This window comes from Arvicanthis niloticus, chromosome X (assembly GCF_011762505.2).
Source record: "Arvicanthis niloticus isolate mArvNil1 chromosome X, mArvNil1.pat.X, whole genome shotgun sequence".
Lineage (NCBI taxonomy): Eukaryota > Metazoa > Chordata > Mammalia > Rodentia > Muridae > Arvicanthis > Arvicanthis niloticus.
The window spans coordinates 19,332,169-19,353,391 of record NC_047679.1 but is presented as its reverse complement, the minus strand read 5'-3'; the positions used below and the strand labels follow the sequence as shown (position 1 = coordinate 19,353,391).

General features: G+C 35.5%; 1 protein-coding gene across 5 annotated transcripts in view; it reads left to right on the top strand.

Moving 5' to 3' along the window:
* The window catches only part of Mid1 (midline 1), a 339,419-nt gene that overhangs the window by 251,900 nt on the left and 66,296 nt on the right, over positions 1-21,223 (top strand). For all 5 annotated transcript variants that reach the window (XM_034484695.2, XM_076918926.1, XM_076918927.1 and 2 more), the window contains exon 3: positions 14,793-14,888. In XM_034484695.2, the coding sequence (XP_034340586.1) occupies positions 14,793-14,888 (96 nt within the window). The remainder of the gene's footprint in view (positions 1-14,792; positions 14,889-21,223) is intronic.

Sequence of the window (21,223 nt, the reverse complement as noted above, 5' to 3'; positions counted from 1 at the left end):
ACCTAGATTGATGGAGAGACACAACTGAAGGCCCCAAAATGAACAATAGCCAGAGTTACTAGCCAATTAAAGAATCTAGTTTCACTAAAGTTGAATGTTCATTTTGTACTGTGCTTCCAATTATAGCTGGCTGGATTGGAGAAACTCTAAACCTATTATAGTACTAAGGATTTCACATGCTAGTTCAAAACATGATTTGATCTGTTAAGAATGGATAAAATTTTGAGTTTTGAAGCAGTATTAACTTACTCAGAAATTTACTTTGATGACTCTGTGCCATACAGTTTGACTGCTCAAAAAAATAAAAAGAATTTCATGGAAGATGTTTAGAATAGTAACCTTAGGAAGAAAGAAAAAACTGACCCAGGAGTCACCACTCCTATAACCTCAAAACTTAAGAAAGAAGAGAGAAGATTATAAGCTTGAAGCCAGCCAGCATGCACAACATAGAGAGTTGCTGTCTTTAAAAAAAAAGATATTTATTTGTATGCACATTGGTGTTTTGCCTGCATGTGTGTCTGTGTGACAGTGCCAGATCCCCTAGAACTGGAGTTACAGACAGTTGTTAACTATCATGTAGGTGTTGGAAATTGAACCCAGATCCTCTGGAAGAGCAATCAGTGCTCTTCACCACAGAACTAGAAAGATGCTGTTTTAATTAAAGAACCCAACAGGTTTTAGGCAGTAGTTGGACACAGGCATAGGGAGAGGTAACATTGTAAAATCATGCTGGGATTTATAATTGGAGAATGATAATGTCTTTTGTAAAGCTAGAAGATGGTAAGATACTCCAAAGGGAAAGAGAATGCAGGTTTGAAAGCCAAGTTTAAAATAACTAGGCAGCACCAGGCCTAACAGTTAGTTTAAAGCCTGGAGGGAGACATCAGCATTTAGGTCTATGTTGAGATCTGAGATCAGCATGTAAGTAGGAAGAGAACAGTTGACACTGTATAAAAGAATGTATTAGGGAAGACAAGTGAATATATGATCTCACCATTTTATCATAATTGGAATGGGAGAACATGTTCTAGCAGAAAGCATACTTATGAAAATGGCATACTGTCTAAATATACCTGTAATTTTAGTAATTGTGTACTTGAAAATTTGGCCATTCAATGTAAGTGGCCACTTATTAAAATAAAACACATTGGAGAAAGATAATGATTTAAGGAAGGCCACAAGTCCTCTATATTATGGCCATGGGGCAAGTGGCTAGATCTGATTTGTTGGGTGTCTCAGAATCCTCTAGCCTAAGATTATGATAAGAGTGGTATCATATCATATAAAGAACCTGTGGCCTTCCATAAATCAATTACCTTTCTCCAATGAGTAATGAGAAAAGCAAGGTGTACAGATGCAGCAGGGAAATTCCTTAGCTACTGCTTAGCTTCTCCACTCTTTCATTTCCTTTAGGAAAGATGAGAAAAAGTTGACTCCATTCAAGCAGAAGGATGTTGGGATATTGTGGATAAGTGGTTCTCATATCAGGACTCTAAAGTTGTAGCCAGAAGGTCTGGAGTAGGGTCCAGCAATCTCTTTCTCACCAGGGCCCAGGACTGCTGCTATTGGCCAGTGGAACCCCTAAGACCTCCAGGCTTTCTTTCTGGAGTCGGTAGTGATTTGTAACTGTTATAATTGGCTTGTCTCTTCCAGTTCTCCATATATTGGATAGTTTCTTCCAACTGGCTTAATGGCCAATGATACTTTTTATAAAGCAACATTTATTCCTTGACTTTGCCTCATTAGCAAAACATTATGTAGGTAAGTGAAAATGTATTCCAGGGAAATGAGAGATCATTCCTTTTTGAAGTACAATGACCCTTACATTGTCTTCGGTCATGTATACAAAATGAACTCCATTGGGAAAAGAGCTGAGTAATTTTTTTGTGAAGTACTGAAAGTTAAATAATTAACTCTCAAGAATTTTTCCCCTCAGGAAAGTAGTCATTAATCAAAGAAATAGTACATGTTATCACTTCAGTTTCAATCACTGAAAATATTTGCAGTTTAGGTTTTAGGCTACCAGACTTTTTATGTTCAGGGTAGTCATATTACCAGAGTTATTCATTGAAAAAAATAATGAAAAGAGTAGTGGACCGCTTCTTTTGCTACTAAAGGCTGAAATTTGTCTCCTAAATCTTCAGCTGAGTATATTAAGAATATTGTTGAATTATAAATATATAGAGTATAATTTTGTTGCATTTCTCATTAATCACTGCTGAAGACAACATACCAAATTTAGGATAGAAATGTTTCTATAAAATATGAAAAGAAGTTGAATTTAAGTATTAGATATACTGAAATGATTCAACAAATCATTCCCTAAATTTCTTAGCAGCAACAATATATGTTTCTCTGTTAGCCACTGTTTTAGAAAATGTTCTAAGATTTTCTATGATGAATTCACATTTCTGTATGCAACTATCTGTAATTTTATTTGTATACTTGTTACCAACATGGAAAACCATTATTTTAGTTTGAATAACTAATAAAGCATAAAATTATTAAATTGCACTAATCATTAATTTTTGTTCTTTATATAACTAACCTTATGACTTCCTTGTAAGCAGTGGTTTTCAACATTGGCTGCACTTATAATGTCAGGAGGAGCTTCTGAACCTTTCCCCTGACCAGTTTATTCTGATTCTCTGTTTGAGAAGAAGGTGTAAACCAACTGTCATGTTTTCTAAGTTCACAGAAAAGTGTATCTAAGTTCAAGAAGAAACCGTTCACCTAAAACGTGGCCAGCATTATGCTTCAGTCTAATGCACCCACACTTCAACCTAGGGAAATTATGTTATGTGGATACATGCAGCGTTAGTACCACTAAAGACTGAAGGAACGGGCTGAGTAAAGGTGGGAACTAAAGAACAAAGGAAACAATTATTAAAATAATTTCAGATTCACACTTTCTGAACCCCAGGCAAGTGTCTTCCTTGGAAGGTTATTGAGAGATGGAAAACAAGAGGATACTTTCATATTCTTTGATTTCTTTAAATGTCCCAATAAAAGAATTCTCTTATACAACATTGATTTTTATAAATTCCCAATAGACTAGACCCACATTGAATACATTGAAATTTTAATTTATTTTTTAAGGCACAGTCTGTTACCCCCCTTTGACTTTAAATATTTCTTGTATCACCAATGAGAGTGTGAAAATTGTGACTAGTATGAACCCTTCCTGGGAATGCTACAAATTCAAGAGCAAAGATGATCACATACTGAATTTCAATAGTCATTTTCAGCATCTGGGCCAAAAATTGCAATTCCTGTAAAACCTAAAATCTGGAAAAGTAAACATTACTATGTAAACAAAATAAGTCCTAGTTACCTATGCAAGATTATAAGATCAAAGTTTATTTTGGCTATTTCATCTTGAAATATATTCACACTATTCATTTGAACCAGTATGACATACTGGATATGATGTCCTGTCTTAAAGAATATATTTTGTTTTCTTAGAGTATCTGAATAACAAAAAAAAGTGTATTTGCATCTTTCTAAGGCTATGAGACTACTTCAAGATTCAGAACTGATAAACGTTTTGTGGTATCAATTAAAATGCTGTTTAAGGTGGGAAGGCTAGAATGTGTTTATTAATGAGTATCTGACAATGTCATCATCTACTTAAAATGGAAGAAAGGAGATAGGACCATTAGTCAATCCCTGATGATGGAGGAAGTAAAGCTTGAAGTGACATATACAAAGAACATGTAAGACATTCATCAATATCAGGGGTTTTCATTGACATTAATTATACAGTTCTCTAAGTCCCCTCCCACTTAAAGGTCTATTTTATGACTGAGGGAGAAAAAGGTTGAGGAAAACAGCATCAACAGAGACAGCAATTAAGTGATGGGAAATTTTTACACCCTCTCAACTTACTTAGTCATAAACAAAATAAAATTGACTAAGATATGTTCATGTTCTTGGTTTATTAACTTGATTAAATCTGAAAGCAACGTTTCTTTCTCTTCTTTAATCTAAATCTTTCTTTGCCCTGAGCAAAATACAAAAATAAAACAATTTCTCCAATCATTTATTGCCTTTTACCAGTGATTTAGTTACTTTTGTCTAAAATGAGATAAATATTAGTATGTTAGCTACTAAAAAAGAGACAAAAAGATTCTTCTCTTTTAGAATTTCATGTATTCATGGAGTAGAATTTGAAGCACACTCCTATATTCCTGCAATTAGGGCTGAAAATTATGCTTGAATTTTATATTGAATCTTTTAAATAGTTTGGAACAGCAGACAATATTCTGTATAAAATAATTTTAAAAATACTTGAATTCCTTGTACAAAACAAAAGAAAAAAGATAACAATTTCCTGCAAATATACAAATAGCAAGTATATTTTTCTTCATAGACTCTGCCACTGTTTAACAAAGTTAACAATAGATAGAACATGTAAGAATTGGGGCATGCATGTTCTGTTAAGATTCCATAGGAGCAACAATGTGAATTTCTTATACTTTTCACATGCCCTAAATTTCACTCTTATTTTTAATTTAAAAAAACCTAATTCTAGTAGGGATACAAACTGAATGAATGAATGAATGAATGAATGAATAATAAACAGGGGGCAACTATGCCTAGGGCCTGGAGAGATGGCTCAGAGTTGAAGAACACTTTTTTTTTTTTGTTCCTACAAAAGACATAGGCTTGTTTCCCAGCACCCACATGAAGGCTCACAGCCATAGTGGCTCCAGATTTCAGGTGTCTGATGTCCTCTTCTGTTATATTTGGACACTGCATAAGATGGTGCACAGATGTATATGTCCCAAAATACCTATCACAAAAAATAACACAAAATATTTTCCTTAAATTAATAATAAACTCCTTCAAGAGGCATTTTGTGTATGATGATACATGTCTATAATCTCAGTATGCAACAGGAGTTTGAGTCCAGGTTGTCTGAAAATATAAAGGGTGAAAATGCCAAAATGTAATATTATCTCATATCTGGCAAGCCACAGAAAATCAGGCAGGAGATAAGCTCTGGCATGTGGCTATAGATCATCAGCCTCTGTGTTTTTTTTTTTTTTTTTACTATGTCTATTTTTTTTAAAAAATTAATTTTCTTATTTTATTTACATTTCAGATGTTATCCCCTTTACCCACCCACCCCCAGAGATCCCCTATCCCATCTCCCTCCTCCTGCTTCTGTGAGGATGTGCCCCCACCCACCTACCTCCCTGCCCTCAAATTCTCCCACACTGGGGCATTTAGCCTTCACAGGGCCTGTTTTAAGATATTATAAGTATATAATCATGGTGTGAAACCTTTTCACTTCAATAAATGTAAATGAATTGAAGTGTGTCTGTGTGTGTGTGTGTGTAGGAAAAATAAGCAAATAGAGAACACAGACCAACAGACAGATAAAACAGACAGGCAAACACAGATAGATGAGACAGACAGATGGTCAGACAGACAGAGACAGGAAGACAGACATAAGGACAGACAAGACACACAGATGAAACAAAGACGAATAGACATATGGTTGGACAGACAGATGACAGACAGAGGAGACATACAGGTAGACAGACAGATGAAACTGACAGACTGACGGATGGACAGACAGATGGATAGACAGACAGAGGAAACAGACAGATGGACAGAGAAGTCAGATGATCAGTCAGACAGATGAGACAGACAAATAAACAAAGGAGACAGACAGATCATCAGTTCGACAGATGAAGCAGGCAGATGAATGGACCAATGAGGCAGACAGACAGACTGATGAGGCAGATGAAAGGATGGATGAAGAGACAGACAGATGAAATAGACAGGCAGTCAGACATATGAAACAGACAGACAGGCAGAGAGACAGACATATGGACAGAGGAGATAGACAGATGATCAGTCAGATGATTCAGAGACAGAGACATACAGGTAGACAGACAGGCACACAGACAGATAAAACAGATGAACCGAGGAGACAGTCAGACAGACAGACAGACAGACAGACAGACAGATGAAACAGACAGACAGGCAGGCATGCAGACAGACCTACAGTCATACAGACAGATAAAACAGACAGACAGACAGATGAAACAGACTGACTGATGAGACAGATGGTCAGACAGACAGATGGACAGATGAAACAGCCAGATAAGAGAGTCAGACAGACAGACAGTATTTTCTGAACCATATGATTCTTAATTGACAAAGTAAGTTTTCTCTCATGAAAGGTTATTACAGCCTCCAGTGCAGTGCTGAGGCAAAGATAGCACCAGGAAAACTGCAAAATTACAATATTCATGCCAGAAAGACCTATGTTGTGTAATCTTATAAAATGCTTCTTAATGTGTTCTGCTGACAATATAGTCATATTCTTGTTAACATTTCTCTCCAGGCACAAAGCTTTCAACTTCAGCCATTATTTTAAGTTAGAGATGCTCAAAGTTTCTTTGTTAAAATAGTTCCAATCAGTAGTGATTCTAAGAATGGACAAGTGTTGGGCTGGGGATTTGACTTGATGGTAGAACACTTGCCTGGCATGTGCAAGGTACAGTTTTCCATTTCTGGAACTGGAGCAAAAGACCTAAGTGCATTTATTAGTCAGTTTCTCACCTCTTATAGCGGCAGAAATGGAACTGGAATAAGGAATAAATAAAAAAGGCCACTCACATCTTTAATACCTGGAAATAACTCAGCATTGAATCTACTAAAATTATAACTAAATGAATATAGATGTACAATGATATTTGTTTACCTCAATTAAAATTTGAAAGTACATCTAAGACCATAAACAGTATTTAAAGATTGTTCTCTCTATATTATTGACTACCAGGTTAGAAAAATAAACATTGAGCTCCTGATGATGGAATTTATAAATATATAGAACTGATTTTGTGGTGTTAATATAGAAATTTCAAATAAAACCCGACAAGGTAAATACAGGATCATATATCAAAATTACTTAAATTGTAGTCCATGGAACACTAGACTTGAATTTGTATGCAGATTGTGTTTTATTACATTTTGAAGTTCCCTGGGCAGCCTGCCTTGCCAGGGCATTTGGAAATAGTAACCATCATAACCAATAAAAAAAGCATTAAAAATTAAACCAACACCAATCACATGTATTTGCAGTCTTTAGGGAGTCATGCCTGAAGATACCCTCAGAGTCTTGCAATGTAATTAAAACATCTTAAGAGTTCAGTTACATATAAAGAATTTATGCTTTTATGCAGGTGGCATGTGTTAATACAAGTGTGTTTTCATATCAAGGATTGTGATTAACGTTCCTTAGAAGAAAATATACGGGTTGTGGCACTCGACGTGTCTGTATCCTGATGGTGTTTGAGTGGTGGTATTAGGTGTCAGGCCTATGAACACAGTTCCTGAATGTCGCTCTGAATGTTGTAGAATGAAACAAGCCAGATCTGTGTTTGCCTTGAAAGGTATCCAGACCTAATATTATACTTTAAAAAGATTCTGAAGTATTGACTTCAGAATAAGAGCAAACATTCTTTAAGGCCTGAGAAAACCCAAAAGGAATTGCTGAAATCTCCTATTTCAGTCCTACATTTTAATAGTAGAGTTCAATGACAAGTCATTAATTCCCAGCAATTCGACTCTTAGGTATAGGTCTCCAAAGGCTGAAAGTAGGAGCATTTGTCTGCTTACCTTGTTATTTGATTGGGTAGAAGAACAAAGATCATCTGTAAAGTTGGATTTACTATTCTCTGTTGATGTCCACATCGATGCCTCAAGGCTTAAGCACAAATTGGTGTAGAAATCAGCTGTCTCAACATAGATTGTTAAATTATCAACTCAAATAAACCTCACTAAGTATGTGCCCTGTAATAGGTTAACTACAATTCTATGAAAATGAATTACAAGTACATATATTAAAACCTAAGATAATAGGAAAAAAATAAATCACCTTTATACATAAAGAATACATGCTGCACATCTTTTACAATTTTATCTTTCAGAATCTGGCCTGCATTAATTAATTAACCTTTGGTTAATATAAGAGTTAAACTAACCACTTGCATCATTATATTTATAGGCCCAATCCTGAACTGTTTGTATTCCTCTGTGGTGGTAGTGGTTGGAGGCTAGCATTGGAATGCTTGAAGTAGTAGTACACTCACTAAAACTTTATGATACTGGTTAGTTTGTTTGAATTATAATGAAAGACACCAAGCAATTAACATGTTACAAAAAGAAAAGCTTTACTGGTTTTCATATAACAGTAGCTTTCTATGTAGCCTGCTCTGGCATGAACTTAAAATCTTTCTGCCTCGTTTTGCTCCCTAGCTATGAGTGAAGGAAAGGTTTGTTTATTTCATAGTTCTCTGGAGTCAAGGTCATGGTACCTATGTTGACTGAGTTCTACTGAAGGACTCATAGCAATGACAGAAGGCAATGGTGGAATTGTTTGTTGGAGTAAGAAATCACATCTTGAGCCAGGAGATGGAGTGAACTGAGGGGACTTCAGATGCAGCCTTTTATATAATAGGCCTCTTGAGAGAACCACCAATGAATCTCATGAAAACAACCTTCTAAGGTATGTTACCCAGTGATCCCTCTCAAGATGGTAACCATAAAGATTCTTTCTACAACTTTCCAGTAGCACCACCCTCAAGGCCACATCTTTAATTACAAATGGATCCTTATGAGACAGTCAAACCATATCTAAACTATAGCACTTAACCTTCTCAACAATGACTGTTAGGAGGTTCTCTCCTTTCACAGAATTAACAGTGCTGTGAAAAAATTCACTAAAAACAGGTTACAAATTAGCCATAGGAGCAACTTGCTTTGATTTAAGACAGAATTTGAAGAAAATGAGTCAATGATTTACTACATTAGATTTCAGAAAGGATGTCCAGTGGATATTGAGAGTTTTTTTATTCTGAATATTCCCCTGTGATTATTTGAAGGTGTCTGATGGGGAAGAAATAAGCAGATATGAGTATATGGTAGGTACTTGATACATACTATGGTTTTGTTTTGTTCTCTTTTTAAAAGTAATTATCTCCATACACACCCACACACACATTCACACACACATTCACACACACACACACACACACACACACACACACACACACACACAAACACATATATGCATGCACTCTACACCTGGGGAAGAGCATGTGTCTATGCTCCGCCTGAAAATCAAGCTGGGACCCACACAACACTGTCATAGGATGGCAGAAGCATAGTGAGAGAGTTGGGGGAGCAGGAGAAATAGTTAGCTAAGACTACAAAAATCTATTTAGATTAGAAAGTAAAGAAGGATTTATGTAATAATTTGGCACCAACTGGTGATATTAACATTCACTGATAATTAGTTCTCTCACTGTGTGTGTGTGTGTAGCTAAAATGAAAATAGTAATATTAATACAATATCATGAGACTATTGAAAAAATGAGACTTAGTATTTCTTAGAATTATACTGTAGGATAGGACATAGTCTAACAGCTACATGCTAGTAAACCAAAAATCTACTGGATAGTTTGGAAAAATGTGTTTTAGTTTGACGGAAAATGTGTTTTAGTTTGACGATGGTGAGTTACAAAATTAATATTTTATAATACTCATAAAAGTCTAAAGTTGAGCTCAAGTTCTTTATTCTGTGTACCCAGGACTCCTAGAACACTTTGTGCCAGGCTTTCTCTTGTGGTATCACATCCATTTCTTCCTGGTTTTACCTTAGGTTGATGAAGAAAGTGAGGCACAGAGAGGGAAAGGACTTCTTGGAAGTCTTAGAGCTAGGATCTGAATCGACTTGCTAGGCTTTGTGAGCTTCATCATTATGATTTTAGGAGTAAAATATCTACAGATCACACTGATGTTGGGTTTTCCTCAGATTGTTTTGAGTTCTGTCAAGTTAAGCTAGCCAGCCATAAGCAAAAAGTACTTATTTCTATCTTTTTTACAAAGAATTTTTCCTGAGGACTACGTGCCTGTGTCTGCATCTTCCACAAAAGGGTGGTGACAAGGATTAGCATTTGAAATAAGGTGTGTGTGTGTTCAGTACATACTAGTAGCCCAGAAAATGGTGACATTTTAGTTTTTATATTATATAGTCTGTACCAAGTTTTGGCAAGCAAGAGTTATAGGTGAAATCTCATTTATTACCTGTTTTGTAAATGAAATCTTATTAAAGCTCAATAGCATGCTGTCCACTCATTTTTATATGCTCTGTCTGTGGCTGTTTTTATGATGAAACAACGACAGAACTAAACCATTGTCACAGACTACATAAAGCCAAACCAAGTTCTATGTGGCTCTTTACTGCAAAGGTCTTTTGAGAGTGTAGTACTGTCAATTATTATTAGTCACTAGCTTTATGTTGCTATGGCACACTTGAAATATGACTGACATGTATGAGTCCAAAGACTTACCCAAAAGAAGGAAAAAATAGCATAAAACATTCAATCAATGGTGATATTCTGAAACAATGTCATTTAGTTTAGTTTTAAAGCCTTACCTACTAGAAATTTTAAAATGTGACTCAGATGTCTGTCTGACATTAGATTTTTGTTAACAGTGTCACTCTAGAACCTGGAATTTGGAGACTCTGTGACCTTTAAAAACAAAAAAAGCAAGATGTTAGTTGAGAGGAAGAGACAATTTGAAAATACCTTTCTAAAGCAATGAATTATCCTTTTCATTCCTCATCAAAAGAAATAATACCCAAGTGTATTAAGATGTCCATAGAAACAGTTGTATGTAGTTCAGGTTCCCAGAAGCAGAGTCTGACTGAGAGTTTGAACTGGGATATGATCCACAAATCACAACAAGGAAAGAGGAAAGAGAACATGTCAGTGAGCATGCTATTGCTATGGATCCAGACATTCCTACTCAATGAGGCCATAGGGGAGTTTTTATAAACTGAGATTCAGAGTGGTCCCATTCAGAAGATAAGGGAACTTTAACATATGTCTAGTAATTGCAAGTATTTTCTGGTAAGAGAACTGATTCTGGGGGCATCAGTTTCTCTTGGGTTTCCACAGAACCACAGTTTGCCTTTCCTGGATCCAGATACATCCCTGAGACAGAGGATCACAGATGCATACAAAAAAAAAAAAAAAAAAGCCACCAGCAAATCTGAAAATAATGCCTGCTGGAGGCATCATTATTACAGTATTGTTGTAAGAGCAAGCTGAATGATTTTTTCCTTCAATCAACAACTGTAGCTTCCTGCTGTGTATGTTCCTTTTTTCATATGACCTTAGTGATGGCATACATAGGTAGGTTGACCATTATCCTCATGTTATGTATAGAAAATTGAGCTAATGATATATCTACTGATTTTCTCATTTGGAAATGGTAGTTCACACCTCTTCATGATCATAAATGATCACCTATACTTTGGGTTTCTTTCAAGTTTGGCTTGCCCAGAATATGAAAAAGTATTGGTGGTATTAAGGTGACAACAGAAAACTAAAACTATTTTTTATATTCCATACACTATTAAATATACATAAAGAAGTAGGCATTGCATAAGGAAGTTTTGCTTTTTTTGTTTTGAGTCAGGGTTTCATGCAGCTAAGGATGACCTTGAACTACTGATCCTCCTGCCTTCACCTCTCAGGTGCTGTAGGCTCAAGACTCTTACACTGAAAAGTGTTATCTTTTTCCCCACAAAGTACAGTCAAAATTAGGAGGTTAAAAAGATACTCAACACCACACAGGATTATGTTATTGACAAAGATAAATTCCAGAAAAGCTCCAGGGAAGTCCCTGTAGTGGAGGCTTACAGATGCATGGCTTAGTGAAGACTGAATTTTGTTACTATCCCATTGCCCATGTTATCTCAAAAGTGTTGTCAACCCCTTTGGTACTACCTGGAAAAAAAATCTTTCTCCCAGCTGAACTTTCCTTTATTGTAATTCTAACTACCTTAGTAATTCTTTCTGGACCTTACTAGCACTTCTACTTTTTAAATTTGAATAACCCCAAAGGACCTGAGTTGGTCAAAGTGCTTAAACCACAGGCTTAGTTTTTGTATCAGTTGATTAAAAACAGATTTTATGCATGAGTTCTACTTAATAATAGGAGGGGGAGCAAGCAGATGTTTGTAAAATCTCAATGTGTTGGATCACATTTGTTTGGTTTTCTTACTGACTAGATTTAGAAAAGCCATACTTATGACAATTGAAATGCAAACAGTTAGATGATGTATTTCCCTAGAAATTTCCTGCCATGAATGGTCAGCCAAGAAGAAAACTAAAAGGATTCTCTAAGATTAACACACTAAAAAATGGTAACAAATTCACCTTACAATAGTCATATCTAAACCAAAGACACTGAGTAATGGAATGTCTAATCTCAAGACTGAGTCTCTGATTCTAAAATCATTATGGGTGCCATTCATTTACTACAAATATTAGAAATTCTCTCTCTCTCTCTCTCTCTCTCTCTCTCTCTCTCTCTCTCTCTCTCTCTGTGTGTGTGTGTGTGTGTGTATGTGTGTGTGTAGGATTCATTTGAAAACAATCAGGTTGTACCCAAACTGCCGTTAGATTCACTGTAAAATGTCTTCAAGTGTATATACCCAAGCATAACCATGAGTGGGATGATAATATCAAGGTCCAGAGATGAAATGAGAGGAGTGGTGAGGGGAGACAAAAGCTTGACCACTTCCAGGAAGTGGGAATAAAGGACAGTGGGGATATAGGGAACACTCACAGGAGCGTACACTTCTTATGAAAAAAAATCAAGCTTCACACCGCTGAAAGCAAAGATTCCTCATGGACACACTTGGCTCACAGGACACCTCACACCTTCTCTGGAATTGAAGCCAGACATGGAAGTCACATGGAACAAACAAGGCACCAAGCCAAAACAGGATTTCTGCCTCACTCTAACATAGGTGTCTTGTGAGAGTACCCTCTCTGGGAAAAGAACAAGTCCTAAACTTGGAGTATGTACCTCCCCTGGTTAGGCTACATTAATACTCAAATCACAACACAGAGAACCAAAGTTCATAGCAGATGAACTGTCAGACAAAAATTACAAGACACAAGCTAAACTCATATTCTTGGGAAATCCTAAGCAAACACAAGGAAATGTGGACCTTTTCTTTCCCAAAAGAGCTTAAGAAGAAGTATGTTTAGCTTTCTCGGAATTATGAGGGGAGTTGCATTCTTGGAAGAGGAACAGAAAATACTTTAACAAGAAAAGGTTACATGATGAAGAACCTACTGGAAACAAAAATGTGCTCAGTATAAAAATCACTATGCAAGTTTGGTATGGTGTTTCACACTTGTAGTCCAAGAATGTGAGATGCTTAGTCAGGGGGAGGGAGAATGACAGCCTGGGCTGCAAAGCAAGTCTGTGTTTCAAACAAACAAATAAATAAAAATCCCCAAACTTAAGCAAGAAGATAAATGCTGGATTAATTAATTGAATTCATTAAAAACAGATTTCTACTTCTGGCACACTCACATTAAACGTAAGTTGCAAATAATTCTCTCTTAACACATGTTTCTAAGTGAAAAGTTTAGGTAAACAGGCTAAATATTTTCATGAATTCTAAGGTGAAATGGTTTTTGTTGTTGCTTGTTTTTCTTTGGTTTGATAGAGTTCAGTGCCTTGCTAAGCAAGTGCTTTACCACTGAGCCATAGCCACAATCCCTAAGCCTTCTATGCTAGACGGCATTACAAATCCGAAGTCTTTTATATCTTGTTCACAGAATTTTCCATTATCCCATGTTCTTGCTGTGTTTCATTCCTTTCATTCCTCTTTGATCTTGTCATATCATCCATGCTTATGGAGGATTCTTCTCCATGATTGGATCCACCTGTGTCTCATCTTCTAAGAACTTGACACTGTTATGAAACAAAAATTTTATCTTTGTACTTCTATCCTCAGCTGAAAGATGTCATCATCTTGGATACCTCTAGGGAGCCATCACCTCTCCCCTATCCTTTATTTCTAGTCCTCCTGTCTCCCAGTTACATAACCATGTCCCTGTGAATGGGAAATGGGACTTTTTATTTTTATGTCCACAACATCTCTTACATTTACTAAACTTTCAATATATATTTGTGAATATTTGTGAATAGAATGTGTAATAAGTGAATGGGAAGTTTAAATGGAGGACCCATGGAACAAGGAGGAATGGAGAAATTTTAATGACTCTGACTCAGAGCACATGGTCAAAAATATGATTAAATATTTATTCCAGGAAATGTTAAATTTGATGCTTTTAAGGAATGGTCCTATATTAAGATGCATAATTATGTGATATGATGTTCAAGGACATTTGCACAGATAGAGAGAAAAATAGAAACAAAGGATAGCATATTACGACTGGAACATATGAGATATATATCATGTGTGACAAGAACTCCTTAAGAATTTTATAAGTTGCAATATTTTTAGCCATATATGGTCAATTCAAACCTGCTTTGAAAAGATTAACCTCTTCCTAATTACAAATTGATAAATCTCAAAATGCTGAAATTAAGCTATATATTATTATCATTTCTGACTCAGGCAAAGTTATAACTATTTACTTTCTCCAGAGTTCTCTATCAAGAACTTCTGACTAAATATCTAATTAAATGTAACTGAGGTAACACAGTAACCATGAATATAAACATAAAATGTTAATATTTCTAGAAGAATCTTTGAAATACAAATACAACTTTGGAAAATCTAGTTTAAATTGATTAATTAGTACCTGAAAAAAGAATTAATAGCATTAATACCTCTGAAAAAAATCTATCGTTTTCTGAGGATTAATAATTTTGTACATACTAAAGTAGAAAAGTATGCAGAATAACGTTTCTTTCTTTCTTTTTTTAAACAGCAAAACTTGGAGAGTAATCTCACCAATCTTATTAAGAGAAACACAGAACTGGAGACCCTTTTGGCTAAGCTCATCCAAACTTGTCAACATGTTGAAGTGAGTATTCAGTACCTACCTCCATTATATATCTCAGATGAAAAGAGCTAGCTTGAACTTTTTCTGTCCACTCAATTCTATATTTTAAAGGAGAAAATCTTTCTTGGGGCTAGAGAGATGGCTCAACTCTTAAGAACAAGTGCAAGTCTGGTATCTTATAATCTCTTGCAACTCCAGCTCCAGAGATCTGACACCCTCTTCTGGCCTCCATAGGTACCCTCACAATGCACACCCCCACACACGCACACATACACACAAACTCAAATAATCACACAACACTAAATATTTTTAAAAGAAAAATCTTTCTTAATATTAAATATGTGACAGAAGCCAAACATATACAATAGCTAAAACTGGAAAAAATTAGAAGTTTAGAGACTTCAATATCTAGGGGTGCTGTATCCCTATCCTCTGAACTGAATATTGTATGCCATTTCTTATACTGTAGATTTTAATCGCCTTCACAATGGCCCCCCCAAAATACAATTTTAAAGGTGTTTTGCATGTTTGCTAAGGCTGCTATAAAAGCAGGCACAAGTTGAGGGCCACATCAGTTGTGAATATTTATTTTGCTTTCTATACTAGAGTCATGTCTCTTTTCTCTAAGTCAAAATATTTTATCAGTAATCTTCAATGAGTTTTTAAAGCAGTATTTAGCATATTGGTTCCATCTTTTTCAATTAGAATGTGAAGTATTTGATAATAGGATCAAATGTAATTCATCATTGAGTTTCAGGCTGGTACATTTATTTTGAAACAGAAGCAGAAGACCTATCTTTCTGTATGTTATTTATTATGTATCTATTGGTTAACAGATCCATTTAGAGTAAGAAAGGAATCTCAAGAAAATTATTCTGGACAGATATGCATAATGCATATCTACTCAGCTAATTATAGCTTTGAATGCTTACAAGTACATCCATCCTTAATAATCATGTTTAAAGAAACAATATGTTTACTTTTTTCAGACTCATCAAAGTACATTTATATATTTGTACATAAACATATCATACTTACATGTGTGTATAGCAATAATAATAAAAGAAAAAGAGGTTATTAGCTTGAGAGCTGGGGACCATGAAGTGACTGGAGGGAGGATACCTGAAAGGGGCTAGAGAAAAAAAAGGGTAGAGGAAAGTGATGTAATTCTCTTTCAATTAAAATATATATTTAGAACATATGGATGAAACCCTAACATCATGAAATGTGTTAGTTATCATGTCCACTACACAGTCAGAAGTACTAGACTTCAATGATACAGAAAAACTAAAAATGTGGGAAACCAACCAGAGAAAATTACTCTTGAGACAATTCAGAACCTGGAATTATGAGAGATACTATTAAACCTGAATATGTGAAAACTGATCATTTTTACAACTTTTCCACTCCCTATTCAGCAGCATTCAGTACATTTTTAATATTGTATATTTACTCAACACTACATCCAAAAAATTTCACTCATTCTAAACACATTTGTTTTTGTTAAAAAAAAACCATTATGCTAAGTGAAATAAGCCAAACATAAAAGAATAAAGTTTATATGACTTTAACTTTATTTGAAGTACTTGAAAAAGGAAAATTCGGGGGTTAGCATAGAGATTACCAGGATTGGGATGCAGAAAAACAGAAAGATATTTAATGTGTTTATTTTTGAAGTATACAAATATATGAACTAACTACTTTCAAAATAACGATGTTTTGTAGTCATTTTTTTACGTTCTCTAATCAGTAATTATAAAATATGGTCTTATATGCCCAGAGTTATAAAAGTAGATTCAGAATATAGTAAAAAATGAATAATAAAAATCATAACATTTTGGTTCTCTACAGTTTCAGATAATAGCACAATTAAATAACAGCAGAGCAGCCAATCAGACTCTCATAGAATGTAGCTTTTTAAAATCAATTACTTAATTAAATAATTTTGCATTACCTTTCTCCTACTTTCTTGTCCACTTCCCTTCCTCCTTCAACTAATAAGACTAGGCATATTTACTTGTATTGAGGCTAGATGAGGCTGCCCAATTAGGAGAAAGGGTCCCAAAGGCAGGCAACAAAGTCAGAGACAGACCCTGTTCCTGCTGTTAGGAGACCAACTACACAATTGTTACTCATGTGCAGAAGGCCTAGTTCAGCCTTATTCATGTTCTGTGGTTAGAAGGTCAGTCTTTGTGAAACCTTTAGAGCCCGGTTATTTGATTCTGTAGTTCTTCTTGTGTTGTCCTTGATTCACCACTCTGCTGGCTTTTACAATGCTTCCTCCCCCTCTTCCACAGAATTCTCCGAACTCTGCCTAATGTTTGGCTGTGGGTCTCTGTTTTCATCAGTTGCTAGGCGAAGCCTCTCTGATAACAGTTATGCTAGCTAGATTCCTGTCTGCAAATATAGGAGAATATCATTAAGAGTGTCAGGTATGGAGTCCCTCTCACGGCTAGGGTCTCAAGTTGGACCCTTCTCATTTCTTAGCAGTTCCCTCAGTTTCTGCTCTACAATTTCCCCTGCACATTTTGTAGGCAGGACAAATTGTATGTAAAAGGTTTTGTGATTGGATCAGTATTCCAATCTCTCCATTGGAAGTCTTGGCTGGTTACAGGATATGGCCCATTCTGGCTTCATATTCTAAATTGTTAGGACTCTTAGCTAGGATCACCTTCAATTAGCCTTTATTTTTATTCCTACTGGTACATAAAATGTAACTTAGACTTTTTTTTTAATATCCTAGATTAATGAATGTGTTACAGGGAAGAGAATGAACTTTAAAAATCTTTTTAATGTGATATGACATGATATGATATAACAGAAATTCCACTGGACAAGGAAAACAGAAGAAAAAGATTCCAAGAGATAGCACAAGAATCAGATGCTATCTGGATCTCACACTCAGGAATCCCATAAAAACATTAAACTGGACTGGACTCCATACTATATATACACAGAGGACCTAATGCAGGCCCCGTGCATGCTGCTTCAGTCTCTGTGATTTCATATAAGCTTTGACCATACTGATTTAGATTAGTGGTTCTCATCCAGTGGGCCAGGACCTCTTCAGGGGTCACATATCAAAACTCTTACATATTGTATATTTATATTACAGTTCATAAGCTTAGAAAATAACAGTTACAAAATAACAATGGAATAATTTTTAAGGTTGAGGGCTCACCACAACATGAGGAACTCTATTAAAGGGTTGCCTACTTAGGAAGGTTCAGAACCATTGGTTTACAGGACTTCCTTTACTTCATGTTCTCCATGCCTTCTGACTGTAAATACTTTTTCTGCCTCCTCTTCTGTGAGGACACCCTGAGCCCTAAGATGATGGATTTGATAGAAACATTCCATTTAGGTGTGAGTGTTTGTTCTAAGGATTCTCCCTCTCTGTATAATGTCCCATCTGCTACAGAAAGAAACTTCTCTGACAATGGCTGAGCAAGGCACTGAGTTATGAGTATAGCAGAATTGTTTTATTGCTACACATTTTTTTAGAACAGTAGTATTTGATTTTGCCCTAGGTCCCTGCACTATCTAGTCTCTGGTTCTTTGTCACACAAGTATTGTTATATATGGGTTCCCTCTCATAGAGCAGGCCTTAAGTCAAATCAGATATTGATTGGCTACTCTCACAAGCTTTGTGCCACCATTGCCTACCATATCTTGTAATCAGGATACCATCATAGATCAAAAGGTTTGTGGTTGGGCTGGCTTACATTTTTCTTTTGGAAGTATACAGAGTGTCTACTTGTATCAAAGATGCTAGAACATAGGAGTGAAGGCTCTCTGTAGGCACCAGCTAACCTTCATTTTTAATGAGTTGTGTAGGTGTTGTCTTCAGCAATGGAGCCTTGTCCATTTGTGGAAAGCACCCTGGGCTGTTTAGAGAGTCCTATGGGACTCTCTTGGCTAAGAACTCATTTGGATATAACCCAATTGTGGTACTTGAAGCTTCATTTAATAAGCAGAGATGGCCAGTTGAGATTCTGTTTCTCCAATTTTTTGGCAAATTCATGTAGATTGCCTTTATATATGTATATATTCTAGGAAGCTTCTACTGTTTTAACTATGTTCCCATATTGTCCTTTATATATTCCTAATTTTAGCTGTTTCGCCCCATTTTTTCTCACTTGGAAGTTAAGTAAGGAAGAAAGAAGTGGGGACCAAAGAAATGTCCCAAGCATTATTAAAGTGTTTGACTTACAAGCATAAGGACCCAAGTTTATTTCCTAGAAACTAGGTTTATAAAACAAATCACCAGTCAGGGTGGTGCATGCTTATAATCTCTGACCCAAGGAGGTAGAGTGCACAGAGATGAACACACACAAAGAGGAAATGGGGTACAAGTTGCCTGAAAGCTTATGGGGTTTAATCAGTAGTCAGGACCTGAACATGTCTTATAGATTTAGAAGTACTGTCTTTAAAAAAAATTCCTGGATTTGGGAATATCAGCTCATTTTATGTCATTCAATGGTGTTTATGATGGTATATTTCCCAGCACAATAAAGCTAAGCTTTCAGATACACTCAGCTTAAAAGCTTCTCTATTATGTAAATATTGCAGATTTAGTATAAGGCTTAAAATATTTTGTGTTCATAAAGGTTGTGCTTTTACTTATAAGCCCCCTCTTCATGAAAGGAAATTTAAAACTGGTTACTGAGAAGCAAGTCTATTGGCAAATTTTTCAAGCTTGAAATTTGTTATGTGTTTCTGCAGTAGTGTTTAGGGCTAACAAGAGTGATGTTTTTCCTTTCCTAAACCATCCATTTTTAACTGTTCATCATTTAAGTGCTGATGAGAATGGCACAATAGAGAAAGGATAGAGAATAAAGCAACATGGAAGTTGAAAGGATTGGCTCTTGGGTTTATGCCACAGACCCCTTCCTTTTGGTACTTAATGATACTTTTGCCTGTCTTTTATGCTGTTAGATGCAACTTACAATATGAAGGCAACAGCAAGTTGCAGAACCTTGACCTTTCTAACCTACTGAAACTGAATTTGTGTGTACCTTGTTGATTAAACAATACGGGAAATAATAGTGAAGATGCATAATGTTTTCATTATTTCAGAACAAAGAGAATATGTATTATATGAAGAAAAGGATGAACAAAATAAAATGAATGATCTATGTGCCATATTTTATTTTTATGTTTATGTTAAGGTACTTGATGTTTGAAATAATAAGAAAGAATTATTTCTCTTTAGCAAAAAAAAAAAAAATCACCTGTGCTTTATGTTAAATCCTATAAATGGTTTATGTACTGGGTGATTATTTAATTCCATTTCAGCAAGTTACTTCTCAAAGCATTAGTGTCTGGTTTGCATTATGGCTGGTAATAATTTCAGAACAAATGCCATGTTCCTAATGCAATTTTAGTATGACTTGGATTTATAAAATATTATTTGTTGTAAGATGATGTAAAATTACATTCTATCATGTTTAGTAATTTTCAGAAGGGGGATAAATTCAAAAAATTTACCACCAGACTATTTCTTTTTCGAGGGACCAGATCTTATTCTAGTTGAGATACTCATTTTAAAAATTATTACTGAATTATTTGTGGCCCATTTAAAAACATGCATGCATGCCATTAGAAGTAATTCTTAACAAAATTTAAGAGTACCTATTTCTCTACTGCTTTGTAAATCGTTTGAAGTGGAAATAAATGTTTATTGGTGACTCAATTTGGAATTCAAGAAATGTATTCTAGCTAAATATTAGGTAATTGTTTATGAATAGAAAATGGTAGTAGCAGTACCCAATATTATATTTATCCTAATTATTAATCTTCTCAAAGAATATTTTTTAAAAGGAACTCCAAGTTTTTCTGTATTAATTGACTGAGTCTATATATGACTCATATATGACTCATTCTCTGTCTCTGTCTCCATCTCCCCCTCTCTCTTCTTTCTCCCTCCTTTTCCCTTCCTCCCACTCCTCGCTCTCTCTTTCTCTGTGTGTGTGTGTGTGTGTGTGTGTGTGTGTGTGTATCTTCTGGAAAAATGGAAGGCATACATATAGGAAAGAGGTAGGGAGCAGCTTTGGAGAGATGAGAGTTGGAAAGAATTTCATTTGGCACTTGAGTTTGAAATTAGTTCTTGAAGGTTCCATGACATTTCAAGAAGCACATAGATTGTGGTGGCTTCACACTTAAAACTGGAAAACCTAACTCATTTCAGGAATTGATATTTGTAGCTATTTGGAAAATAATATATGTTAGGTTTGAAATCTGGGGCAAATGACTGAGGTACATATCTAACATATCAAAATAGACCTGGCCCCCAGGTTCTTCTGGTATCCACCAGTCCCTCCCTGTTACAGGGCCCACCTGGCTGGCATTCTTCA